The following is a 12,224-nucleotide window of genomic DNA, read 5'->3' on the forward strand; positions in this document are numbered from 1 at the left end:
AAAGGCAGAACAAGTGAAAGCTTGCCCAGGACCCTGGCCAGGAATGTGGTAAGCGCAGGACCCTGGCCAGGAATGTGGTAAGCGCAGGGCCCTGGCCAGGAATGTGGTAAGCGCAGGGCCCTGGCCAGGAATGTGGTAAGCGCAGGGCCCTGGCCAGGAATGTGGTAAGCGCAGGGCCCTGGCCAGGAATGTGGTAAGCGCAGGGCCCTGGCCAGGAATGTGGTAAGCGCAGGGCCCTGGCCAGGAATGTGGTAAGCGCAGGGCCCTGGCCAGGAATGTAGTAAGCGCAGGGCCCTGGCCAGGAATGTGGTAAGCGCAGGGCCCTGGCCAGGAATGTGGTAAGCGCAGGGCCCTGGCCAGGAATGTGGTAAGCGCAGGGCCCTGGCCAGGAATGTGGTAAGCGCAGGGCCCTGGCCAGGAATGTGGTAAGCGCAGGGCCCTGGCCAGGAATGTGGTAAGCGCAGGGCCCTGGCCAGGAATGTGGTAAGCGTAGGCCCCTGGCCAGGAATGTGGTAAGCGCAGGCCCCTGGCCAGGAATGTGGAACAAAATGTGCGTAGGTTGTGATTCTTATATGTACAGATGGGAGTTGCTTCTGTTCACAGTGTTACTTTTTATGATCCCACCACTTTATGCATGTCGTTTCCATGTGTCTTTTCATGCAGTTTTCCTCATTGAGGCGCAGAAACACATTAAAATATTGCAATGAATTGTGAGGCTCACAGCATGCAAGTAATTTAGGTTCAGTGTAAGTGATGTGATGTGGTGTTTGTGTTTGTGTTTCCTATAGAGACGAATGATAGAGGAATGGCGAGCACAGGAGATGAAAGAGAGAGCAGAAGATCCAGAAGAAGTGAAGAAGAGAGAAAGAGAGGTGATTCCTGCACTAGGAGGATAAAAATACTCATATCCTGCCTCAGCTCTAGTCAGATGTCTGTTGTATCCTAAATGAACACCTAAAACAAGTTTCTAAGAAGAACTGCCTCAAATAAGTTGTGTTGTCTCTAGTGACCATTCAGTTCCTATTGCTCTTCCTTACTGCACTATGAGATGGATGGAGGACATGGCTGCAGAGGAGAAGGCTCATAGCTCACCAGCAGCTTTATAGCAGGGATTTGTAGCAGCTAAACATTTTTATGGTTATTTTCTCTGGTGATTTGTAGATGAATACAGTGGTGCTGCAATAGATGGCTGCAATTCTTGTGTATGCAGCTATGAATTGCCGACTTGTCACAAAGATTAGCCACTCCTTTAGATAGTATAAAAGCTTCCTGAAGATCTTTCTGTAGCTAGCTCAGCCACTGTACTACAAATTGCTGCAGCATCAACTTTTATCTGACTGTAGTTCACTTATTCCTAGAAATAAAATTTAAGGGAGATTGATTCTGTCGTTGGAGCACATCTCCAGAACAAAACTGCTGAGAGAATTCTGCCCTCAGGCACTTAGAACCATGATAATTCGTATGCTGTCTTCTCCAGTTTGCCACTTTCCAACTGCAGTGGAACAAAAAAACCTCAGCTCTGCCTGCCAGATCCTGTTTGCATTATTGACCATATATATAACAATAGGTATTTAAAGGAGCTTTATACTTATTGTGGTAAAATTTAAACAAAACTTTGTTGCTGGTTGATGATAGAGAGTAGGGTTCACTTTATTGCATATTAAAGTCCACTTGAACCCTTTAAATGTATTAATGCAATGCATACTTTCTTTAAAGTGAAAATTGATCAGCCTGGCATATTTACATGTTTCTGTAGCCATTTCTTGTTTTACTGCATCTTGTTGGCAGGCAGAGTGGCATACACTTTGAATTATGGGGTGTAAGGTGCCAGAGTGTTCTACTACTGACAGAAATGGCATATACACCTAGTTTTGGGGTTCCTGGGGAGCTACTGGGCAGGTTTCACAAGAAATGTATTTGTAGGCACATTGCTGTGCCTGGTTTTATGCAAAATATTTCCAAGACTGATCTACTTTATAGTTAGTGAATAATTACTTTAGTATTAAATTTAAGTATCTGTTCATATATTGACCAATATATAAATCTATTATGAAAACATTGTCATTGATAACTGATCCTATATTGAAAAGCAACCTAGATTATCATGTTTGAAAAATGATTCCTTAACCTTATTTCCACATGCTAAGCCTACCAAGCCTCATGCACCAAGATGTATCTTTTTATTAGACCGTATCTGAGATATTCCATTAAAATGTATATATTACTTCAAAGTAATATTAACCACTTGCCCTCCTGAGTATTTACCCCCCTTCCTGGACAGGCCATTTTTTGCATTACGGCGCTGCGTTACTTTCAATGACAATTGCGCAGTCATGCAACGCTGCACCCACATGAAATTTATGACTTTTTTTTCCCACTAATTGAGCTTTCTTTCAGTGGTTTTTGATTGCCTGTGCAGTTTTTATTTTTATGCGCTATAAAAAAAACAAAATACCAACAATTTTGAGAAAAAAAGAAACAACATGTTTGACTTTTTGCTATTAAACGTCCAGTAAAGAAAAAAAATACATGTAAATTAATTGGTTTACTTGAAAGTTATAGCGTTTACAAATGGCTATATATATATATATATATATATATACATACATACATACATACATACATACATACATACATACAGTTGCAAGAAAAAGTATGTGAACCCCTTGGGATTACGTGAAGTTTTGCATGAATTGGGCATAAAATGTGCTCTGAACGTCATCTAAGTCACAACAATAGAAGAACACAGTCTGCTGAACATAATACTACACAAACATTAGCTGTTGCCATGGTTTAATTGCACATAACATGTAAACATTCACAGTGCAGGGAGGAAAAAGTATGTGAACCTTTGGACTGGTTGACCCTCTTTTGGCAGCAATAACCTCAACCAAACATTTTCTGTAGTTGCAGATCAGACCTGCACAACGCTCTGGAGTAACTTTGGACCACTCCTCTTCACAAAACTGTTTCAGTGTAGCAATATTCTTGGGATGTCTGGTGTGAATCGCTCTCTTAAGGTCATGCCACAGCATTTCAATTGGGTTGAGGTCAGGACTCTGACTGGGCCACTCCAGAAGGCGTATTCTGTGCTGTTGCAGCCTTTGTTTTGTGGAATTACTTGTATGCTTTGGGTCATTGTCCTGTTGCATCACCCATCCTCTGCAGAGCTTCAGTTGGTGGACAGATCGTACGTTTTCCTGCAAAATGTCTTAATAAACTCTGGAATTCATTTTCCCATCAATGACAACAATCCGTCCAGGCCCTGAGGCAGTAAAGCAGCCCCAAACCATGATGCTCCCTCCGCCATGTTTTACAGTGGGGATGAGGTTTTGATGTTGGTGTGCTGTGCCTTTTTTTCTCCACACATAGTGTTGTGTGTTCTTCTCAAACAACTCAATCTTGGTTTCATCTGTCCACAGTATATTTTGCCAGTAGTGCTGTGGAACATCCAGGTGCTCTTTTACAAACTTCAAACGTGCTGCAATATTCTTTTTAGACAGCAATGGCTTCCTCCGTGGTGTCCTCCCATGTACTCCATTCTTGTTTAATGTTTTCCTTATTGTAAATGTGTCAACTAAAATGTTAGCATGTGCCAGAGATTTCTGTAGGTCTTTAGCTGACACTCTGGGATTCTTCTTTACCTCATGCAGCATTCTGCGCTGTGCTCTTGCAGTCATTTTTACAGGACGACCACGCCTAGGGAGAGTAGCCACAGTGCTAAACTTTCTCCATTTGTAGACAGTCTGTCTTACCGTGGACACATGAACATCAAGGCTTTTGGAGATACTTTTGTAACCCTTTCCAGCTTCATGCAAGTCAACAATTCTTGATCGTAGGTCTTCTGAGAGCTCTTTTCTGCGAGGCATGGTTCACATCAGACAGTGCTTCTTGAAACCAGTAAACCCAAAACAGGTGTGTGTTTTTTAAGGGCAGGACAGCTGTCAGCAACACATCCAATGTCATCACACTGATTGGAGTCAAGGTTGGCTCGCTCCTGGCTCCAATTAGCTCTGGGAGAAGTCATTAAGCTAGGGCCTCACATACATACATTTTCGTCCCTGCACTGTGAATGTGTACATGTTATGTGCAATTAAACCATGGCAACATCTAATGTTTGTGTAGTATTATATTCAGCAGACTGTGTTCTTCTATTGTTGTGATTTAGATGATGTTCAGAGCACATTTTATGCCCAATTCATGCAAAACTCCACGTAATCCCAAGGGGTTCACATACTTTTTCTTGCAACTGTATGTATGTATGTGTATGTGTGTATGTGTATATATATATATATATATATATATATATATATATATATATATATATTTATTTTGGGATTTTTTTAAAAATTTAATTTTTACTAGTAATGGTGGCGATCAACGACTTCTGAATGTCGGACATTCTGACACTGGGGGGAATTCACTTGGTGTCAGTGACATTCCCAGTGACACCAATACAAGGATCAGTGCTAGAAAAAAAAGAAAAAAAAGCACTAACACTGTTCTAATGGCACTGGGCAGGAAGGGGTTAACATGAGGGGCGATCAAAGGGTTAACTGTGTGCAGGAAGTGTTTTTCTAGGGGGCGGTGTGTGTGTGTGTGTTTCACTGTAATCACACTGTGCTGGATGGTTGTGCTGTGTCCATCCTGTGCTCTGGATGGCTGAGTTAACAGGGAGGAGGACTGTTGGTAAACAAAACACTCCTCATCCCCGTCGGTGATTGTCGGAAATCACAGGGGGCCGGCAAATAATTACTGACCGGGACCCGGTGATTGACAGCCTACCCAGTAATGCAAAATCATGTATATATACATGATTTTGCATACCCCTGCTGCCCTGTATCAGTAGTTCTACTACAGGGCGGTGGGGCTGTGGTTAAATGTATGCACATGGACTTGCATGAATTCTGTACATTCCCACATGCCAAAAGGGGCAGCTTATAAGTGTATACGAGTGTGTGCATGTGTGTATCAAAGGCCACTGTAGTTTTTTTGAAATTTTTAGACATACATTTGAAAAAATAAAAGAATTGACTTCAATGTAAATAATTTTATAAATGTGCTTTATTGTATTGAAAAATACGTACATTGCAATTATATATGTTCACAAAGTGGCAGTATTTGCTCATTACCCATACAAACTCTACTTCCTGATTAGTAGTGCTGTAGTGTTGATCTTTTCCCATAGTGAATCTACCTGACCCGTTTCATTTTAGAAGGCGAGTAATGCGCACTCTGCATCATTGTACTGTGAGCTCAGGCCGATGTTCAGAAGGACCTCCAGAGTGTTGCCCATGGCAGCTAGGGCTCAGATTGGTGTTTACATTGTTATTTCTAAATAACTGAAGGCCTGCATATTTAGAATGAATAAAAGGTGTCAGAGCCGTCTTTAATATTGATTGGGCCCTGGGCAAACATGTAGACTCAAAATCAGTTTACTGCAGCAGATCAGGCAGCGTTTGCAATTGCAGCCTATCAATACCACTCATTGACTGTTTACTAGAGGTTACAACACATAATTTCTGCTTGTTGTTTGGTTGCTAGAGGTTACTGTACATTGTTACTGCTCACTGATTGGTTGCTATAGATTACTGCTTATCATTAACGCTCACTGATTGGTTGCTACAGGTTACAGCACATTATTACCACTTACTGATTGGTTGCTAGAGGTTATTGCACATCATCACTACTAACTGGTTGCTAGAGGTTACTGCATAGCATTATTGCTAACTGATTGGTTGCTAGAGACTACAGCAGATCACTACTGTTCACTGACTGGTTGCTAGAGGTTACTGCACATCATTGCTACTTACTGAGCAGTGGAGCAATCCCAAATGATTGAACAAGGCAGCACATTAATAGACATCCTAAAAGAGATGGTCAGAGACTGTAGACATACTACAAAAGATGGTCAGAGACTGTAGACATACTACAAGAGATGGTCAGAGACTGTAGACATACTACAAGAGATGGTCAGAGACTGTAGACCTACTACAAGAGATGGTCAGAGACTGTAGACCTACTACAAGAGATGGTCAGAGACTGTAGACATACTACAGGAGATGGTCAGAGACTGCAGACATACTACAGGAGATGGTCAGAGATTGCAGACATACTACAGGAGATGGTCAGAGACTGCAGACATACTACAGGAGATGGTCAGAGACTGCAGACATACTACAGGAGATGGTCAGAGACTGCAGACATACTACAGGAGATGGTCAGAGACTGCAGACATACTACAGGAGATGGTCAGAGACTGCAGACATACTACAGGAGATGGTCAGAGACTGCAGACATACTACAGGAGATGGTCAGAGACTGCAGACATACTACAGGAGATGGTCAGAGACTGCAGACATACTACAGGAGATGGTCAGAGACTGCAGACATACTACAGGAGATGGTCAGAGACTGCAGACATACTACAGGAGATGACCAGAGACTGCAGACGTACTACAGGAGATGACCAGAGACTGCGTATGTATTACAGGACATGACCAACTACTGCAGACGTACTGCGGGAGATGACCAGAGACTGCGGACGTACTGTGGGAGATGACCAGAGACTGCAGACGTACTGTGGGAGATGACCAGAGACTGCGGACGTACTGCGGGAGATGACCAGAGACTCCGGAGGCGGGGCTCCCACTCACATTGTAGCTTCTACTACAGCAGCTCCCTCTCAAGCATACAGGCTGCATGGGGTGGAGTCAGTGGAGCTTCCAGACCTGGCCCAGCCCCCTTCCTGCTAGCTGGGGAATACAGCGATGTCTCCAGTGTACTCTGTGCGCTCTGCTGCTTTGGGCCCAGGGCAGCTGCCCCGTTTGCCCTGCGTTAAAGACGGCCCTGAAAGGTGTGCATACTTTGTCTGTGAAGTGACGCTGTCGAGCTGCATTGACACTAACTCAGTCTGTCACTTGCTCAAGATTAGTTATTGTACATCTCCAGTTTACTGATAGCCAGAGAATTTTACACTGTAGTGTGACCCTCCTGTGGAATGAAAAAAGAAAATCTTTGGACATACGTATTTTGCTTATTTCCATGTTACATTTAAAGGTTTCACTGGATTGTATCTCCAGAACTCTGAGACATACTGGCCTATTGGTGTAGAAGTTGGTTTCTTGGACATATAGACTTTGCTGTACACTTTTGATGGCAAAGGCAAAGTGCATATAGGGATGTACCCAGCAAAGTATTTTATATTTTCTTTTATTTAACACAAAAAACATTTTAAAGCGTGGTAAATATAGTGGACAACATTGTACTTTTACATCTTTCATTTTTCCAGCCCCAATGGCATAAAGGATGAAATGCAAAGTCAGAATGAACAGGCTGCCTGTAATTCAACCTAGGAACATCTTATTGCTGCCGTGTCTGCATGTTTCTTGCCTTAACCATTATGTTCTAGTGATTGTGCTGGGAAGACATTAGATGAGTCCGTTTTTTTTCTGTTCAAACGGGGTTGAACAAAAAAAAACTGACTCTATTCCCACCATCAACACACTGGGATAGATGGAGGAATACACTCAGCTGAGTGATTATAATCTGGCAGCGAGGACTTCAATGCTATCAGAATATACTGATCAAGCGGGGAATATCTAACAGGATGGTTGATCTATAGATAGACTTATGTACAACCTTCCTGCTCATACATGGATCAAAATTTGCTGGTTCCGGCAAAACCGGACAAATTTCATTCTATCTATGACCAGTTTTAATGCTTGTCATTGATGATCATGAAATTACCAAAAAGAATCCAGCTTTAGTTCCTGACTGGTGTAGGAAGAGGTATTAACACTGGTAACATGGTCAGTATTGAGCATAAAACACATATCAGGTGATAGTGCTAACCCTCAATCTCCTTCTTGTACTTTTCATATTGTATAACCCAGGCGCAATCATTCCGTAAATTGTTGTCTTTCTAAAATGCATTATACAGTATAATTCCAGTAACAACAATTCTGTAGTGTTTATACATGTTAGACATTCTTAACCCCTGAAGCAGATATTGTGCACTATGGAGGTTTTTACTAGCCCTGTGTTTACACCATTTCTAGGAGGCCGTTCAGAAGATGCTGGATGAAGCAGAGAGTCAGGTAAGATGAATTGCATTATCTGGGCTTGGTGAAAGATACATATAGTGATATTGCATGGATAAGTTAAAGTGAAGGTCCACTGGGATAAGTTCCAGCCTTCTGTCGGGTTTGATAAGCACCTTTACATTCATAGCATTAGCTAATAAAACACATTTCTTCTTTATCCTAAATAACAGTAAGAACACAAAGAAGGTCAAACCTGTTTCTTGGCTGATGTCATGTCTTTGTTTCCTCTGCAGTTAGAGAATGGTGGCACATGGCACAATCCAGAGGCACCAGACGGTTATGGCACAGAAAAAGACAGAGCCAATTGCCCGTTTTACCTCAAAACTGGAGCCTGTAGATTTGGTGAAAGGTAATTGACAAAAACCTGTGCATTATTGTAGAAGGTGGAGACATTATTGAACTTTCCAAACTTGCCAAGTTGTTTTTAATGCATTCAAGAAGGGAGATTTACTAAAACTGGAGCTTGTAAAATATGGTGCAGCTCCACATAGAAATCAGTCAGCTTCCAGGTTTTTTTTTTTTTTTTCTCTTTTAAAAAGCTTAATTGAACAAGCTGAAGTTAGAAGCTGGCTGCAATGCGCTCCAGTTTTAGTAAATGTCCTCCATCATGTCTCTGATTGCAGGCTTGCTATACATGTAGACCTGGACTTCTGTTACAACTCCACACTAGCTCCCCAGTTTTGAACTTGAAATTTGCACTTCCATTTGCTGAAGAGAATACAATTCCATTAATTATTGCATGTGTCTTAAGGAGTTGACCCTTTAGTAAATAAAGCCTTATATTTTTGGCTTGGAATAGCCCACCTTGTGAATAGTTGTAACCTTTTTCATGATATTTATTTTCTAACACTTGCTAGGTAAATCACTTTAGTTTCTAGTTTCCATCTTCTTAATGGCCCTAAAATTGGACTGTGATATTATAAGCCAGTGCTTTCACTTTGAACCTGCTTCTGCTTCATCTATTTACATGGGAGGTTACTCTGTGTCATGTGAATATTGACTGCAGCCTTTCACCCCTAGAGGAACTGTGAGGTCCTATCCATTGCCTGCTACCTCTAAAACCAAATAAGGGCTCATAGTGACAGACCATGTTTTCCTGTGTTCAATGTGTGTTTCGAATGCATGTTGTTTTGAATTAAGCAATATACATGGCAATACAGACTCTGTTTGACCTGCCTTATGGTGCATTTGGTATAGCAAATGCAGCATTTGAAAAGAACACCTGTCAACATGAGCCCTAAGACATTTTGGCTGGAGTTGGGCTTTCAGTGTAGGTAAATATGTGGGAAAATTTTAATCATTTCATAAACAAGGCTGGCTAGTTAGAATACTTTAAGACCACTATTCAGATTTTTGCATAAGCCCAGTCATGACTCAGGACTGGTTCTCTTTGTGAAAAGCTTCAGTGTTTACCACATTTTTTTATCAGTTCACTATTACTGGAGGCCTGAAGGTTCAGTTATTCTTAAATGTTTAAGTTAGGAAGTTAAACCATTTTCTAGAGTTGTTAACACTTTTAGCATTTAAATTCTAAGGCACTCTGATTTTAATAGATGCAAGTGGGATATATTTTATCCCCTAGTGTTTCCTGTGGCAGGGTCTCCAGTACCAAGATTGTTGAGGTGTGGCGTCTGTTGTGATTTTTTTTTTTCCTTCACATACAATGTTGCCTGTCAGATATTTAATTTATGGATAATGCATCAAGGGGTATGAGAATTCATGACGGGTTACAGATTTCAGTATGTGATTCAGCTCACTCAGAACAAATACAGATTTTAGGTGGACGGAGTCTGTAAACTGCCATCAGTCTGACTTTTTACTGTTATCCATGATAATTCCTATTGGGTTTTACATCTTTACACCCTAATACACAGGTGTTCCCGCAAGCACAGCTACCCATCTTCGAGCCAGACGCTCCTTATCCGTTGTATGTTTATTACATTTGGTATGGAGCAGTGTAGACGGGATGATTATGACACGGACGCCAGCTTGGAATATGGCGAGGAAGAAATTTACCAGCAGTTTTTGGAATTCTACGATGATGTTATACCTGAATTTAAAAGTGTTGGACAAGTCATCCAATTCAAGGTAAAACTCCACATAGTTCTTGTTGCTGAAGGTCATTTCTGCTTCACTTAATAATAAAAGGAGTTTTAGAAAGTTGAAAGCAATTTTTAATTGTGGCCTGCAGGTGTCAGTCATGCGGCAACTACAGAATTTCCAGACAAGTGAGTGTGTCATTGCCTGTACATTTACATTGTAAGTTCTATGCCCAGAAAGTTATCAATAAGTTTAAATCATTTGACTGATGAGCACTGACTTCCACTTTTCACCTCAGGAGACTACTTGGTATTTTTCACATACATATCACAGGTTTGAAAGAAAGTTAAAAAAAAAAATTGAACAATTAATTTTGTATGTCCAGTTTGTGTACAGATGTTTGTAAAAATGATATTGTTCAAAAAATGCATTAAGATCTTGGTTGGCACACACAAACTAAATATGATCTCAAAAGCTATATCTATAGGATGTAAATACCAACCCACATCAAGTTAATATATAATAAATGTGTACTCAAAAAACATTACCTTTATCTATTTAACATCATACACAGCATTATACTGTGTGTGGATTTTATAAAAAAAATCTTTCTATATTTAGTATATCCTTCTTCTTTTTTTTTTTTTTTTTTTTTTTTTTTTCTTTTTCCTTTTGTTTTTATTCAACTATATTATTACAACACAACTGTCAAGCCAGTGATGAGACTAGGTACAGGACAGGACACTGGTCTTATCTGTGGAGGTTTTCTCACACTATGCAATCTTTGTTTCACAAATAAACATTTAACAGGTGATACGCAGAGCACTGCCTTTCACACTCTGTCTTTTGCTTTAATCTTTTTACTGAGCGCTCTGAAAATGAACCATTCCTCTAGATCAGGGGTAGGCAACCTTAAAGAGGTGGAGATTTACCTGAACAACATGGGAGAAGTCCGAGATCACTAGCCACCGTGTCGCCTCCTCACACTTGATTTAAAACTCTAATTGCTGCACTACTATGACGCAATCGCATGCATTGCACAGCAATCATGGGTTTAGATCAGGTGGTGGTGAGGCAGCATATTTCCTCATCACCAACTTTCAAACACATCTATTCGTTTGTTTTTTAGAGGAGCGCAGGATATAATAGAAGTCTATGGCTAAGTGCAGCAAACCCGTAGGAAAGCTGCAGGTACACTGCACTGCACCCGTGGTGTGGGTAAGTCGCAGCACATCAGTGTGAAAGCAGCCTTATACTATTATGCCCAGTGTGTTGTTTCACAGTGACTTGAAGATCTCTTCTTTCTTGCTGTTGGCACCACTCTGGAGACCGCTAGCCAGGATAAGAGGTGGAGTGCAGTTTGTATCACTCCGCATGGGACAGGAGCTGGCACTATAGAGGAGGGATCGGCTTATGTGGCTCTTGCTCCCTACTACAACTCCAACTTTACAAGTAGTCCTTCTGCATTGCAGTCTGCTTGATGCTGTGGGGTGGCGGGTCAGCAAGCCCAGACTGTGATCTACCAGTCAACTTGCCATGGTCTACTGGTAGATCACAATCTACAGGTTGCTGACCCCTGCTCTAGATGCATCCAATTCTGATTGTAAATGCCACTTTTATACTTATAAATGGCAAGTTTTTTCAACATATGGTATGTACAGAGAACAGTGAAAGGAGCCACAAGCTCCCTCTTGCTGCTGTGTAAAATACTGATTAGCCCCTTGGTGACTAAGGGTAAAAAATAAAAAAAGTCGGAACACAATTTTGCAACTTTCACATGTGCTAGTAAAACTGTACATATCATCACAACTACTTTTTTTTTCAAAGAAAACTGACCCAAAATAGTAGGAAAAAAAATATTTTTTTTTAAATTTAACTGTATATTTCTTCTACCATAGCCTACCACCAAAAAACAACTCAAAATAAATTCTCCTGCTACTGACAATCGCGGCAATACCACATTTATGTATGTTGTTTTTTGTACCTGTAGTACAGCCCAGAAACAATAGTGCGTATTTTGCCTTTTTTGATCTTACCTAAAACACACTGACACTGATGGAGAAAAAAAAAAAATCCTGC

At 41.0% G+C, this 12,224-nt stretch overlaps 1 protein-coding gene across 1 annotated transcript in view; it reads left to right on the forward strand.

Moving 5' to 3' along the window:
* Positions 1 to 12,224, forward strand: part of ZRSR2 (zinc finger CCCH-type, RNA binding motif and serine/arginine rich 2) — a 40,306-nt gene that overhangs the window by 12,669 nt on the left and 15,413 nt on the right. The window contains exons 5-8 of the mRNA XM_089693637.1: positions 789 to 872; positions 8,061 to 8,099; positions 8,339 to 8,454; positions 9,980 to 10,193. Of these exons, the coding sequence (XP_089549763.1) occupies positions 789 to 872; positions 8,061 to 8,099; positions 8,339 to 8,454; positions 9,980 to 10,193 (453 nt within the window). The remainder of the gene's footprint in view (positions 1 to 788; positions 873 to 8,060; positions 8,100 to 8,338; positions 8,455 to 9,979; positions 10,194 to 12,224) is intronic.

This window comes from Staurois parvus, unplaced genomic scaffold (genome assembly GCF_062004578.1).
Source record: "Staurois parvus isolate SC_StPar_1 unplaced genomic scaffold, SC_StPar_1.0 ptg000635l, whole genome shotgun sequence".
Classification (NCBI taxonomy): domain Eukaryota; kingdom Metazoa; phylum Chordata; class Amphibia; order Anura; family Ranidae; genus Staurois; species Staurois parvus.